General features: G+C 49.3%; 1 protein-coding gene across 2 annotated transcripts in view; it reads right to left on the reverse strand.

The window, feature by feature from the left end:
* Positions 1-16,005, reverse strand: part of Trpm2 (transient receptor potential cation channel subfamily M member 2) — a 54,368-nt gene that overhangs the window by 37,957 nt on the left and 406 nt on the right. For both annotated transcript variants that reach the window (XM_076917057.1, XM_076917056.1), the window contains exons 2-7: positions 15,627-15,709; positions 12,761-13,006; positions 11,810-11,898; positions 5,164-5,332; positions 1,873-2,053; positions 376-542 (exon numbers count right to left, since the gene is read on the reverse strand). In XM_076917057.1, coding sequence (XP_076773172.1) covers positions 376-542; positions 1,873-2,053; positions 5,164-5,332; positions 11,810-11,898; positions 12,761-12,922 — 768 coding nt within the window. In that variant the 5' untranslated portion in view covers positions 12,923-13,006; positions 15,627-15,709. The remainder of the gene's footprint in view (positions 1-375; positions 543-1,872; positions 2,054-5,163; positions 5,333-11,809; positions 11,899-12,760; positions 13,007-15,626; positions 15,710-16,005) is intronic.

Genomic DNA, 16,005 nt, shown 5'->3' on the forward strand with positions numbered 1-16,005 from the left:
AACTGCTGCCCTGTGGAACTCCAGGCTGGAGGCCTCTGAGCATAAAGGTTCAAAGCTAAAAGCTCAGGCTTTGTGGTCAGATAGCCTGGCTCAGTCCAACCCCAGTGTTTGCTGGCTGTGTGGTCCTGCTCAGTCACTCCCTTCCTTGAAGCCCATTTCTCATCAAAGCAACTCTCAGGATGTACCCCCATGTAGTAATAACCAGCACATAGATGCCTCCTGGACACTCAGTCTGTGTTAGCTGCCCACCCTGCTCACTGTGCCCTCCCCCCTCCCCAACACTCATGCTGGCACCCAACGTGATCCCTGCACTCCTCTCCCTCTCCCCCCAGTCTTCCTCCTCTGACCCAGATTCACTCTGGAATGGCTACTCACTGCACGATTGGTCAGCCCCTCGCGGTTGTGGATGGTGCCCCATGTGGCTATGCCAATAGTGATGACTTCGCCTTCTTTGCAGCTGCTGCTCAGGCTGAAGTCGCGTACTGCCTCGCCCACCTGCTTCATCACGCCCGTGTGGGACCCTCCAGTGATGATCCAGGCCCCTGGGGAAGGAAAGACGGGCCATGCCTCTAGGTTAGACCCTGCCATGCTAATCCTGATACCCAGAGTCCCACTGAACTCCTGACATGGAACCTCAATCCTTAGACTCTCAAGTACATCGACAGCTATGTCTCTAAAGCAGGACTGAGGAGACACTATCCTATGATAGTATCTTCCTGCTGCCTTTCTGGGACCCGAGCGCCCCACATTACAAGACGACAATGGGAAAGAATGAGAAACAAAGACTTGCATCTTCTCTCTCCGAGTCTCTCCTGCCCCGCTGTCTTCTCTGTCCCAGGCTGAGGAGCATACAGGGTCTGAGTCTCCTATTCTGAAGCTTTCTACCTTCCTTGTAGAGTTTGCTACCCAGAAAGTGGTGGATGATGCTCACGCTTCCCATCCCTCGGCCCTACTCCCTACAGATGACAATCTGCCTCCAGAAGTACAGGAGCCAAGCACATACACGCTACACAGGTCAAGACCCTTCAGCTATTGGCTGGGTGCTTAGCTCACTACACAGTGCTGCCAGGCTTCTGAAATCAGTGCCTTGAAGCCACATATGATGTGGACATTAAATAAAATCTAGGGTCTGGAGAGATAGCTCCAGTAAAGAATACTGGCTTCTCTTCCAGAGAACCTAAGTTCTGTTCCTAACACTCACATTGAGAGGCTCACAACCACCTATGACTTCAGCTCCAAGGGGATCCAATGTCCTCTTCTGCCATCCACAGGCATATGAACACACACACACACACACACACACATGCACACACACACACACATGCACACACACATGCACACACACATGCACACACACACATGCACACACACACACACACATGCACACACACACATGCACACACACACACACATGCACACACACACATGCACACACACACACATGCACACACACACATGCACACACACACACACATGCACACACACACACATGCACACACACACATGCACACACACATGCACACACACACAAGCACACATGCATACATACACACACACCACACACATGCACACATGCACCCATATGCACTTAAGTGCACATGCATGTGCACACATAAGCACTAAGTAAAAATAAGCTTGTTTGTTTGTTTTTTAATCTAGCACATCTAACACATGGCAGTGGCTCTAGGGCATCAGGGCAATAAACAGCATGAAGGAAGGGTTGCCTATAGTTGAGGGACCCAAGGAATTTAGCCCAGGCTGGGGAGTGCACTCAGCTATCCCCAAAAGTTTTCCAGACCCCATAATCCTGGTCCCCAGAGATCCCCTTCATCCTACCTTGCACTCATGGCCTGGGCAGGCCTCGGCACTCACCTGTGGTTTGGGCCACCTTGACCAGGCCTCTCCGGAAGATGCTCTTCAGTCTCAACTTCATGTTGAAGTTCTTGGCCCCACCAGTCACGGAGATGAGGAGGTTGGGGACATCCAGGCCCCAGTACTGAGTCATGAGCTTGTAGATGACACTGGAGGGCGTATCCTGGGAGACCCGGACATACTGCAGGGGAATTGTGAGCTGGTGAGGGCACTTTGCAGGAGACATAGCAAGAGAACCTTACAAGGCACAAGGACACCCTACAGAGTTACAGTGAGCGCATCGTGTGAGGGACTGAGCAGGGGACAGAAAGGGAACCCTGCACGGGCTGGAGAGGAGTCCCTGAAAAACTGGTTGCACCCTTCATCCTCAACACAGAGTGTGGCCACCTGCACCTTGCCTGCTCAGCCTGGGGCTGGACACCTTGAGTTCACACTTAGGAAGAAAAGTACCCACAGTGTCTAGTCAAGACCTGAGTTGTAAGAAGAAAGGGAAGATGGGGCCCAGAGGAGCCTCCCTAGGTAAAGTCAGACCATTCTTTACAAAGCCCCTAGGCCCAGCTCCTCCCACCCTGACACACTTTCTCTTTTCTCATCTTTTCTGCTTAGGGAGCACCTCAGCCCTTCCTCCCTCCCTTATTTCACCCCAGCACGGGCTCCTCCATGTGGTCTGGCTTCCACCTCATTTATTTCCTGCTCCCAGGACTGGCCAAATTCTGCTGTCACCTGAACTGTCACTGGGGTTTGAGTTTGGACCCTGCTCTGTGTACATATCTTCTGCCCTCTAAGGTAGGGTGGGACTGGGAAGAAGCAATTCCCTTGCTTCACACTCCAGAACGTCCTGTCCCGGCTGTAGTGAGCTCTCCCCTCCCTCTCCCCCACCCCCTCCCTTTCCTCTCTATTCTCTCCTCCTGTTCCCTTCCCCTCTGTTCTCTCCCCTCCCCTCTCCGCTTCCATCCTTCTCCTCCCTTCCCTCTTTCCTTTCCCTCCTCCTTCTCTTTCCTCCTCCTTCTCCCTTCTCCTCCTTCTCCCTCCTTCCCTCCCTTCTCCTCCTTCCCCCTCCCCCTCCTTATCCCTTCTATTCTCTCCCCCCTCCTTTCCCTCTCCCCTGTCCCCTGTGTGTAGGTGTGTTCATGTGTTTAAGTATGCACTGGTGATGGAATCCCACACCGTATGCCATGCTAGCCCTGCAGCCCACATCCCATGGTGCACTTTTCCATTCCGGCTAAATCAACTGTCTGAGGAGATCCAGCTTGACTAGGATCCATCTGAAGGACCCGTGATGGGCAGGATGATGGAGAACATAAAATCCAAAGAGACATTAGGCGTCCCAGAGCAAACAGGACACAGCATGACAACAAAGAATGCTAACGCAGACCACCCTCAAAGGGCTGAGCGGATGTCCAGGACCAGCCTTCCATGGCCTTGCCCTTGGAATGTAAACCATGTGATGCCCAGAGGGAAGGGGGCTGTGGATCCACATGGAAGGCACTAAAGTTTAAACATGAAATGCTCTCCCACTCATGCCTTTGAACATCTGGTCTCCTGTTGGAGACACTGTGGGAACCTTTGCGTGGTGACATCTAGCTGGAGTGAGTGAGTTGCTGGATGTTGGGGAGTAGGTCCTAGGGGCTGTAGTGGTTTGAACAGGAATGGCCCCCATAGTCTCATCATGTGTTTGAATGCTTGGCCATAGGGAGTGGCATTATTAGGAGGTGTGGCCTTGTTGGAGGACGTGTGTCACTGTAGGGGTGGGCTTTGAGGTCTCCTATGTCTAAGCTCTGCCCAGTGTGAAATCAGAGCCTCCTCCTCACTGCCTACAGGAGACAGTCTCCTCCTGGCTACCTTTGGATCAAGATGTAGGACTCTCAGCTCCTTCTCCAGCACCATGTCTGCCTGGACACTGCCATGCTTCCCACCATGATGATCATGGACTGAATCTCTGAAACTATAAACCAACCCCAGTTAAATGTTTTCCCTTATGAGAGTTGTCTTGGTCATGGTATCCCATCACAGCAATGGAAACCCCAACTAAGACAAAGGTGAGACCTAACTTACATCTTCTTCTCTCCTATGTATCTCTCTACCTATCTTGGCCTACCAAGTTGCAACCAGCAACCTTACATCCACAGCTTGGAGTTCCGTGAACCCCATCAGGTCTTCTCCACCATGCTGGACAGTAAGCCGGAATAAACCCTTTCTCTAGAAACAGGACAAGCAAGATCACTGGTGGGTTCACACACACTCAGATGGTGCTTCACTGAGGTCAGGACATACCTTATGGTTCTCAACAGGTGTCCCAGTCACTGGTGGAACATGAATACAATCCCCACCACTAACTGTCCCTGGGCTTACGACTGTCTCTGTCACTATCCTTAAGGAAAGGTTAGGAACCTTGCCCAGGGTTCAGTTGGCTGCAAACCCAGTCTTGCTCTGCCTGTTATGGCTTTGAGCAAGAAGTGAGACCTCTCCATCCTCTCTTCCTTACCTGAGGCCAGGTGACAGGACCTTCTTGTTAAAATATTATATTCGTTTTTCCTTCCCAGTCCTGCTCCTGAAATGACGACTCTAAGACTAAATATTAATTAATAAATGCCTAGGGCACAAGTTTTGACTCATTCCCCTATGAGCTTGTAACTTACTTAACCCATTTAAACTATTCAATGTCTGCCATGTTCTTAGTTACCTCTCCTTCAGTCTCAGTCTTCACATCTCCTCAGTGTCTCCCTGCTGGTTTATCTCCGTCTTCTCGGTCTGTCTCCCATAGCATCTCTCTTTTATCTCCTACTATTTCCCAGAATCCTCTCTCTTCCTGCCCGTGTCCTACCTCAGCTCGCTGGCCATCGGCTCATTCATTGACAGGTGATGTTTATAAGAGATTCTCTCTATACCTTTTCCTGCACCTACCTGTCCTGGGTAGCTTTGCTCAGCCAGTTGCAGTGGCTCCTGCCTCTGTATCCCACACCGGGCTTTTCCATCTCCCCCTCCCTTCCAGAGACCTCACCCCGACCACACTTGTACCAGGTCCTGGGTTCCTCTCTGCATTCCCACTGCCCTAGACCCAAACAGACAGTGGACCCTTCGGTACTAGGTCATACCTCCCTTAGGAAGCTTTACACTGTTTGCCTGAGCAGTAACCATCACCCCATGCCATTCTTCTGTGTATAGTGGACTCTGTACACCTAGACTCCTACCAGCTTCTCATTCTCCCCCCTGCTCTGTCCCCACCACCAAGAAACCTGCTACAGTGTCCCAGAGGTCAACACAGTGAAGGGTGAAAGCGACCAAACCCACCTTCCCCACTTTCTGGCTCAGGCCTGTGAAAACGATGTCACCAAAGGCATCCGTGGGCATCTCTTGGACGTGCTTCTTTGGGTCCCACTCCTTGCCCTGGAAGGTATGGGGCCTGATGGCCACCTCCAAGTGCTGCTCCTGGGTGTAGCCACATGCACACACTACCTTCCTGTGAAGAGACCAAGGGTATCATGGGAATGAAATGGCTCTGGTGCTCTCTACAGGGACATCAGGGGGACCAGAGGAGAGCCAGTCGGACATTCATCTCACCCAGCAGTGACAAGGCACCACCTCTTGGGTGTCAAGGGGGGCCGTGTGAGCAATGGGCATGAGGCACACCTTGCCCTCCCTGCCGGGCGGCATCAACAAAAAACCAAATAGGGATAGCCAGTGAGGTCAAAGGGGACATTATGCTAGGACTTTGAACTTTTCCTGCACGGCCATGATGAGGTTCTGTCCCTCCCTCCCTCAGACAAGGTTCAGAATCAGCAAAACTCAAAGGCTAGAAAAATCATCATTAGTCAGGGTTTCTATTCCTGCACAAAGCACCATGACCAAGAAGCAAGCTGGGGAGGAAAGGGTTAATTCAGCTTACACTTCCACATTGCTGTTCATTACCAAAGCAAGTCAGGACTGGAACTCACACAGGGCAGGAAGCAGGAGCTGATGCAGAGGCCATGGAGGGATGTTACTTACTGGCTTGCTTCCCCTGGCTTGCTCAGCTTGCTTTCTTATAGAACCCAAGACCACCAGCCCAGGGATGGTACCACCCACAATGGGCCCTCCCACCCTTGATCACTAGTTGAGAAAGTGCCTTACAGCTGGATCTCATGGAGCCATTTCCTCAAGGGAGGCTCCTTTCTCTGTGATAACTGCAGCTTGTGTCAAGTTGACACACAAAACCAGCCAGTATAGGCTGTGAAATGGGAACAGGTGACAGACAGACCTCACAGCTTGACCTTACTTGCCTTTGGTTGTCCTAGCCTAGTTGCTAGAGGGTGAGAAGTGGCGGACACAGGGTGTGGGAGTCATCTGGTAAGGATTTTAAAGCATCCAGGTTAAAAATGCTTCTACGAGCGACTAAAACCACCCTGAACACAAACGGAAGCTTCCAGAAAGACAGAGAGAAGAGCACCCAGAACTCTGAGCTCTGTCAAGGGTAATAATTGAGAGAAAGAAAAGAAAAGAAACCAGAATATAAATGCATAGACACAGAGCCGCTGAGACCTGCGGGGTCATAAGAGTCCCAAAGGGAACAGATAAGACAGATAAGATAATCCTATAAAGCCGTGTCAAGAAAGAATGCCTTAAACTTCCTGTTAAGCCAGGCTCGGCTAGCCGGCTAAGTCTCCACGGATGGAAAGAAATGCCAAAGATCTGCCTGGAGTAACCAAGGAACTCAAGGTGTTTGAGCAAAAAGGTGGAGAAAGCAAAGCATTTCTTGTCATTGTTGTTAAAGCAAATAAAACAGAAGGTGATGTTTACAGTCAGCTTAAGTGACAATAAGTACTGAGAGGGGGTGACACCTGGTATTCTGTCTTATCATCTTTGGTCATGTGGGAAAAAAAAAAAAACAAGAATATGAATATTCCTCCCAAATATTCTTTTGCCTTTCTCTCAGATATGATGCGGACATGCTAAGAGCATTCGCTTCCTGTCCTTGCTTTCCAGCTTCTTCCCTTATCATGGTTTATGCACTTCTCTCTAGAAGGCCACCTTGTGGAAAGAACATCCGGCACACTGCCCCATCCAGAGTAAGTTCACAGCCTTCTTACATGGTCTCTCACAATTTGCTTAGTGAAAAAACAAACCTACAGATTCAAGAGTCTGAATGAGCAACAAACTATGTAAGCCCGGAGGGCCACGTGCTTAAAAATGACACAGTCAAACTTCCAAAACCAAAGAAGAAAAACACACTGTCGCTCTCTTCAGACACACCAGAAGAGGGCATCGGACCCCATTACAGATGGTTGTGAGCCACCATGTGGTTGCTGGGAATTGAACTCAGGACCTCCGGAAGAGCAGTCGGTACTCCCTGGCAAGCCTCCTGATTTTGTTGTTTTTGCGTGCATGTGTGCCTGGTATAGGCCAGAAGAAGGCATCTGAGTCCCTGGAACTGGAACTAGAAACAGAGATGAGCCACCATGTGGGTCCTAGGAATTGAGCCCTGATACTTTGTTTTTGTGGGATTTTTAAAATTTGTTTATTTATGTATTTGAGGACTCTAGTTACATGTATGCCTTCATGACAAAAAAGCATCAGACAGAAGAGGAAACCAGATTTCATTATAGATGGTTGCGAGCCAGCATGTAGTTGCTGGAAATTAAACTCAGGACCTCTGGGTGAGCAGCCAGTGCTCTTAACCACTGAGCCATCTCCTCAGCCCAAATCCTGGTACTTTGGAAGAGCAACTAGTACTCAAAACTGCTAAGCCATTTCTGCAGCCTAATAGAGAGCCACTTGCTTCTGCCTCCCAAGTGCTGGAATTAAAGGTGTGTACAACCACCACCCAGCTTAAAAACAACATACTTCTTATCAGAAGCCAGGAAAACCATTAGGAGATCCAGTGCTAAAAGATTAAAAATCACAACCCTTTAATCACACACGCCTTTAATCCCAGCACTTGGGAGGCAGAAGCAGAAGAATTTCTGAGTTCGAAGCCAGCCTGGTCTATAAAGTGAGTTCAAGGACAACCAGGACTACACAGAAACCCTGTCTCAAAAACAAAACAAAACAAAACAAAACACACAAACAAAAACCCTACAACCTGGAATTCTATAGCCAGCAAAACTATCCTTCAAGAATGAAGAAGTGGCTGGACAGTGGTGGCACAAGCCTTTAATCCCAGCACATGGGAGGCAGAGGCAGGCGGATTTCTGAGTTCAAGGTCAGCCTGGTCTACAGAGTGAGTTCCAGGACAGCCAGGGCTACACAGAGAAACCCTGTCTTGAAAAAATATTAAGAAGTGAAGGAATGCTTTTAGCTGAACTACCACTAAGGAGATGCATCAACAGATGAACAACTCCAAAGACTGGTTAAAGTGGGTGAAGTGGGTGGGTATGTAGCTCAGTTGGCAGAGTGCTTCCTAGCATGCTCAAAGGCCTGGGTCCAGTCTCCAGCACTGCATGAACCAGGCATGGTGGTGCCCCCTCCCCCTCCCCGCCCTGTGACCCAAGTATTCAGGGTCTAGAGGCAGAGGGATCTTAAATTCAAGGTCACCCTTAGCTACATAGGGAGTTCAAGGGCAACCCGGGCTACATGAGACCCTGTTTTGTGTTTGTTTGTTTGTTTGTTTGTTTGTTTTTTAAATGTCTAATCAAAAGTGAAAGCACAAATGAAGACACTGTGAACACCAGGAGGAGGAACCACTAGAAAGAGTAACCTGAGTCAGTACAATTCAGTTCTCTTGAGTTTTTAAAACTGTGTTTGATGGTTGAACTGGATCAAGCATGGTCTTCTCAACAGTTGTAAGTGTGGAGCGGTGGAAGGAGGTATTTCTATGTGCTACTACAACTCTCAGCGTGTCAACACTCCTGGATGATGACACACGTTGTTATGTAACCTTAATAACCACAGCAGCCCCAGAGAAGGTGAACTGAAACAGAAAGAAAACAAAAAACAGAAACAAAATGGCAGACCTAAGCCCGAATGCAACAACAATTTATATTAAATGTGAATGATCTAAATTTACCCATTAAAAAGTAGAGACTACACTGGGCATATGCCTTTAGTCCCAGTGCTGGGAAGGCAGAGGCAGGAAGATCTGAGTCTGAGGGAGAGAGAGAGAGAGAGAGAGAGAGAGAGAGAGAGAGAGAGAGAGAGAGAAGAGAGAAGAGAGAAGAGAGAAGAGAGAAGAGAGAAGAGAGAAGAGAGAAGAGAGAAGAGAGAAGAGAGAAGAGAGAAGAGAGAAGAGAGAAGAGAGAAGAGAGAAGAGAGAAGAGAGAAGAGAGAAGAGAGAAGAGAGCAAAGAGACTGACAGATGGGATTTTAAAACAAAGCAAGAGCTGGAGAGGTTAAGAGCACTGACTGCTCTTCCAGAGGTCCTGAGTTCAATTCCCAGCAACCACATGATGGCTCACAATCATCTGTAATGGGATCCAATGCCCACTTCTGGTGTGTCTGAAGACAGCCACAGTGTGTTCACATACATGAAATAATAAATAAATAAATAAATAAAGCAAACAAACAAAAACAAGGACCTAGTTATTATTTACAAAGTATCACCTCAAATATATACAATTAGAAAATTGCTTAACAGTAAAAAGAGTCAATCTCAAGTGGATCTCAAGGGCTACCTGTCAAAGGGCACAGGCCTCCACTGTGTGTGATGCAGACCCAGAGGCAAATGACTCCATTCATATGGCATTCTCCACAGGACAAATTTATAGACGTTTTATGTGAAGATTGGATTACTAGTTGCTAGAGGGTGAGAAATGGTGGAGGTGTGTGTGTGTGTGTGTGTGTGTGTGTGTGTGTGTGTGTGTAACCAGACCACAATGGGGAAGTAAGTACAACGCTATCTCTGTGGGAATGGAGCTGTGTGCATCCTGTGTGAGCGGTTGCACATGCTCCGTGGGTGTTGAAAGGACACAAGTGCACTCTGACCGAGACTGAACTCTCACTGTCGATACAGCACCACAGTTATAGAGAGCAGAGCTTCCTGTTCTGGGCCAGGGTGGAGAACATCATGGAGATGTGAAAGTTAATTTTACCAAAGACAAGAGAGAAGGGAGACAGCTTAGCATTACCTGGTGGGATCCTTGGTATCATTCGGCCAAGATACAACACCCAGGGGTAACTCAGGGGTATGTATGTCCCTGCCTACAACTAACGCTAGCCACAAAGTGAGACCACACAGTGTTCCTTAAGACTTCTGCAAGCCAAGCCGGTGGTGGTGGTGGTGGCGTGCACCTTTGGGCCTGGTGTATCTTTCCTTTAAATCTGTAATTATTTTCAAATTAAAAGTTGAACTCAACTTGGGAGGCAGAGGCAGGCGGATTTCTGAGTTCAAGGCCAGCCTGGTCTACAGAGTGAGTTCCAGGACAGACAGGGCTATACAGAGAAACCCTGTCTGGAAAAAAAGGAAAAAAAAGTTGAACACATACACTAGGAGTCCAGTACCAAAAGAGAAGAGGCAAGCCCAAAAGATGAGCCTTACAAATGATGGGGTACAGCTGAGGCAAAAAGCAAAAAAACAAAAACCAAAACACCAAAAAAAACAAAAAACAGATGGAGTCTGGAACCCAGACAAGCAGGAGAAGATGGAGAGGCAAGCACATCTTCTTGCCACAGCTGAGTTTGGGAGTTTCTGTCTCAGTTTCTCCATCACTACCATAAGGGGGTTACATTCCCTGCCCCCACTCTAAAAAAATTATATAGACCCCTAGAAACTCTGGGGACTTTTGGCTTACAGGAATCTTTTTTGGGTTTTGTTTTGTTTTGTTTTGTTTCTGTGTGTGTGTGTATGTGTGTTTGAGATAGGGTTTCTCTATATAGCCTTGGCTATCCTGGAACTTGCTCTGTAGACCAGGCTGGCCTCGAACTAAGAGATCCACCTTTCTCCATCCGTCTCCTGACCACAAGGATTAAAGGCATATGCCACCAACCACTGGCTTACAGAGATCTTAAGGAACACTGTGTGGTCTCACTTTGTGGTTCGCATTAGATGAAGGCAGGGACATACATACCCCTGAGTTACCCCTGGATGTTGTACCTTGACCGAATGATACCAAGGATCCCACCATGCAATGCCAAGTTGTGTCCCTTCTCAATTGTGTTTGGTAAAATGAGCTTCATACTCCCGTGGTCTTCTCCATCCTGGCCTAGAACAGAAAGCTGTGCCATGACGGATAACCCAGAAATTAAAGAATCAGACAGTCTTGGCCCATGAAGGCATAAGAAGAATAACATACTGAGAGGAAGGGGGAGCTTTTGGGAAATACCCACTGCTTCAGAGTGCCCAGTTCGGTCTCAGGGCTCCCCATGTTGGAGAGCACTGTCTAAGGGTACTGCATTCCTAGGAACAGGGATGGAACCTCCGTTTGGTCCATAGTACCTCTGACTGACCAACAAGCAGTGCCACCCAGGGAACACAATAACCAACTGCTTAGAGTGACCATGAATGCCTCCGGTCTGGTCTTAGAGACCATATTATCGCTGTGGGCTAAGTGAAGGGAGAAAGGACTGCCCAGAGACCTTGCAGCAGCAGGATGTGGCTTTTAAGGACATTGGCCTGGGGACTACCCCAAGGTCCTTATAGTTCCTGGTTCCCTGATTCTTTGGAAATCGAGAAGTTCTAAAGACAGGTAATAGAGCCCTGACCCACCAGGCTTGGTCTGAATGTTACTACTACCCAGTCACAGCAAGACTCTGGACAGCTCCCTGGACAGGTCCTCTGGCCCTCTGCCCTAGGCTGACCTATCTGCAAAGCACACCCCACGCCCCAGGCATGAAAGAGATGGCCTGGACATGTCCCGCAAGTGTCTCCTGAGATGAGATGAGTAGAGTTGGGTATTCTCAGCCTGGCATGGACACTGGATGCTCTTTCCCTGGCCCTGACTGAGGCAGGATGAGCGGGTCCCCTCAACCAGTCACACTGTGCCAGGAGAGATGCAACAGAGACCTTAATCGAAGCCATGCCGCTTACCCTGCATCTGAGAGTTTGGAACTTTCCACGAAGTACACACATGCCTTCTTCTTGATGTTCTTGGGAATCCATGAGCTAAGGTTTTCCTGCTGGGAGTTAAAAAGAACATGTTGACATGAACCCATCTACCCCAGGCCTCCCTTAGACACCTCTCTGCTCCCCAACCAGCTGTTATTGAGGCACCCGAAGCTACCTCAAAGCTTAAAAGCACCCTGGCTGGGGGCTCATACTGAGGTGTGTGCCCAGAACACAAGGACGAGCCTGTGCGATCATTTTCTCTTGGGGATACTTCGTGCTCAGTGTGTACGTCCACACTACTTTCCTTGGGGGATGGTATAGTATAAAAGGCACATCTGAGGTGAAAATCTGATACCTGGCTTTGAACACACCCTCCAGCCTTCCTGGCCACACACTCAAACATGCTTTCCATATGATCACTCTGAAGGGGTCTATTTATCCCATTTTGTCTCCACCCAGAAACTAGACCATAAACCATCTGCTATGGTTTATGGCAGACCCCGATGTCTAGGAACAAGATAAAAAAAAAAAAAATCCCCCACCCGAGGAACAGCCTGAAGATAGCCACACGAATGGGAGATATCTCAGGATAGGCCATCTGTGCTGGGCAGCCCGTCCTGTGGTTAATCATTCATAGTACAGGAATGCAGCCTATCCGGGACATCCCAACACCCATCAATGAGGTTTTAGAGTACCTAACCCCAACAATATAATAATAAAATGTTTACCTATCTTAAGTCTAAGTCACTTTGCCTCTGTAGCTGACCTGCCTGTCTGAGCTGTTCTGAGGTCAGAGGCTGCAGTCTTCTCCGACATCTGATGTTCCTTTCCTGACACTGGCTGAGGTAGCATGAATGGATCACTTAACCAATAGTGACCACTGGGCTGCCTCTGTGGCCCCAGAGTGTAGCAGGCTAGCCATCAGAAGCCTACCTTCTCACTGCTGAAGGGGCACAGAGGCCTCCTGCTCTTGCAAACACTGCTATTGCTTCGTCGGAGATTGGAGACCATGCCCAGGTCAGTGGCCCTCCTGGACTGTACCCCAAAACCCTCCTCTTGCTCAGGGCCTGTTCTTCTCAGGTCCAAGGACTCCATCCTCCACGATTCCAGATTCACCCGAGGAGAGAGACCTCTAGATGTCTTTGGGGAAGTCTCTTCTCATTTGTGAAGCTGGGGGTTCTGAAAAAAAAAAAAAAAACACCCCAAGAGAGAGGTCCTGAAATATATCTGAAACAGGAAGATGAGGCTGTGGTTCTGCGTGGACACGCCCACCTGTTTCCTCTCTGGAGTCTTCATCTATTTTCCCTTTGCCTGGACATCTCTCCAAGCTTCCAGAGCTCTGTCACGTGGCAGAGCCCTTGAACAGTCTACAAGCACGCATGCGTCTGAGGACCAGCAGAGCCCATTCCAAACGGGGGCAATCCCAGTTATCTCTGAAACTCCACCACTGAATAAGAACCCAGACCAGTGAGGGGGAGACCAATTCCTGTGGCCACCACATGCGTTGCAGCTCTGCATCTCGTGATTACAGAACTCAGTGGACCTCTTTCATTTTCCAAAAGGAAAGCAAAAGTCCCTGCCGGCCCACAAAATAGGTTTCGGGGAGTCTCACAACGCTCCATCCTCAGAAGCCCACCGCTAATGACAGCCAGTCTGTTGGTGCAAACCCTTCCTCCCCTGGCTCTGCTTTTGAGGAGGCCACAAAAGGCTACCTGTTTTCTTCCGCTAACAATTAAGGAAAATGAGCAGGGCGTGGTAAACTAGCTGAAAGAGAAATCCAGGCAAAACCAAAGAAACTCCAGATGCTTGAATTGCCATCAGATCCTGAGGTCCTCCTGTTAGGAGTGTCAGAAAGCGCAGTTGCAAAGCCAAGGCCTCCAGTATCCAGCATTAGGGCTGCTGTCCATGGTTACTAAAATAACAGAGTTCACCCCTGTCCTCTGTTCACTGATGGATGAATTAAAACACTATGATGAAGACGGGTGGGGACTCGAGCCTTTAATCCCAGCACTGGGGAGGTAGAGGCAAGCTAATGTCTGAGTCTAAGGCCAGCCTGGTCTACAATGAGAGTTCCAGGGCAGCCAGGGCTACAAACCCTGTCTTGAGAAACCCAAACAAACAATCAAACAAAAATCAAGGAAACCCAAGGTATTCATTTCTACAGGGCTTCCCTGGGCCTGAGATGTACCCCCTAACACTGTCCTCTGATGATAGTGACCTCTCACCCCACTGCTCCAACAGGCAAACAGGAAGGGTTCCCAAGGGGCAAAAACCAACCACACACCTCAATCCTTCCCTGTGCTCAACATCACTTCTCTGGCACCAGCTCCAAAAGCTGTTCCTCTGCCCGGTTGCTGGTCTCCTCCCTGGTTTCTCCAGGGCACTTGGAGCTAAACTGTGGCTACAGATTTTTGGCTTCAGAGAGATGCTCTGGCCCCTCGATCTGCCATTCCCTCCCCAAGCCTAACCCCAGGGCTGTGAGAATAAACACTGGGCTAGCCTCTTGCACAGCTGCAAGAGTCCAGGAGATGGCTTGTCCCTGTGTAACTTTTCAGACCCTTGTCTTATACACTCAGTAGCCTCCCATCTATGGAGAAACCAAGAAGCCCACTTGACAACAGAAGAAAGGGAGCTAATACGGCAGCCAGTGTGGAGAGACCTAGACTAAAGGCAGCTACTGAGATAGCCTGCCCTCCAGATGCAAGGAGGGCAGTAGGCGTGAGTACACAGTACCAGTGTCTGATGGCTTTGCCTGTCCTAAGGACTCCGAGGTATTTGAATCCAGATTCACATTCAGATAGCTCTTGTCTCAGCACCGCCACTGGGTCTCTGCAGATGCCCTCGAAACCCAGCTGCAAACAGCCCTAGATGTCCACCCCGCTGAATCCACCACTTCCCTTAGGCCACCCTGTGACCTTGGCTCAGCCTCTTTCTCTCCCAATTCTCTTCCCAAAAGGAGTAAAAGTCTAAATATAGATGGGGTCAGGAAGACTGACAATGCCCTCAGTGGGGTTCCCCAGCCACTGGCACCTACATGAAGCTTTGCCCACACTAGCTGACAGCTAAAAATCTCCACGAGCAGTTGGCATAGAGGTGTGTGTGTGTGTGTGTGTATGTGTGTGTGTGTGTGTGTGTTCCGTGTATGTGTGTGAGTGTGTGGTCCATGTGTGTGTGTGTGTGGTTCATGTGTGTGTGTATGAGTGTGTGTGTGTGTGTTCCATGTATGTGTGTGAGTGTGTGGTCCATGTGTGTGTGGTCCGTGTGTGTGTGTGTGTGTGTGTGTGTGTGTGTGTCCAGAGTACTCCAAGGGGAAAAAAATGAATGGACAGAAAGACAGAGAGGACTTGTCAGAGCCTACACCCTGGATACAACATGGCATCTATAAATGTTTTATCTGGGTCATCAGATCTACCTGAGGAAGACAGCAGGCTCGAACAGAGTAAGACCCCCATGTGGGATGAACTTCCAAATCTGAGCTCTGTACACACACACTGGCAGAGACAAGAAAGGGCTCAGATGTGGGGGAGGGGGTGGCACACCTTCCACTATAGCCTCAGACAACTAAGTCCAGCCCCTGCTGAGGTAACCCCATTAAGAATGGATGGATACCCAAATCTGATTGGGCTCTGGGGCACATCTTCCAAGTAACCATTCATGCTCAAGACCCCTGGACCCAGCGAGTTTCTGGCCACCACTCCCACCCCAGCACACAAAAGTACCAGAAAACATAAGGGACTTTATTAGGAAGGAGGGCTTATGAGCCCTGGCTGGTGACTGGGACATGTGGTACCTTCTTTACCTCACTCACTGAAAACTCTGCAGCTCTCGGGCTTCCCAGTAGTGCTCGCTCTGCTTGCTCCCAAGCCTCCTGGACATACCGGCCTGGAAAGCGGGTCAGATGCTATAAACAGCTAAACACAGGAGAGAGCACAGAAGCTAATGCCCCCCGACCCCGGTTCCCTGTCAGGGTCCAGAGCAAGAGCGGGGAGCAAGGATCTAAAGTGCGTGGGCACAGACCACACTGGCTGACATTGAGCCTGTGCAGGTACTAGCTCCAGAGACTTTCCCTGGATGCAGCTCAAACCCTGCAGCCTCTCAGCACCCCAATTTATGCCTCTATACACACCCTCCCCCGACTCAGGCTGAAATCTCTGCACCAGAGAGCATTCCTGCCTCAT

This window comes from Arvicanthis niloticus, chromosome 20 (genome assembly GCF_011762505.2).
Source record: "Arvicanthis niloticus isolate mArvNil1 chromosome 20, mArvNil1.pat.X, whole genome shotgun sequence".
Taxonomy (NCBI): Eukaryota; Metazoa; Chordata; class Mammalia; order Rodentia; family Muridae; genus Arvicanthis; species Arvicanthis niloticus.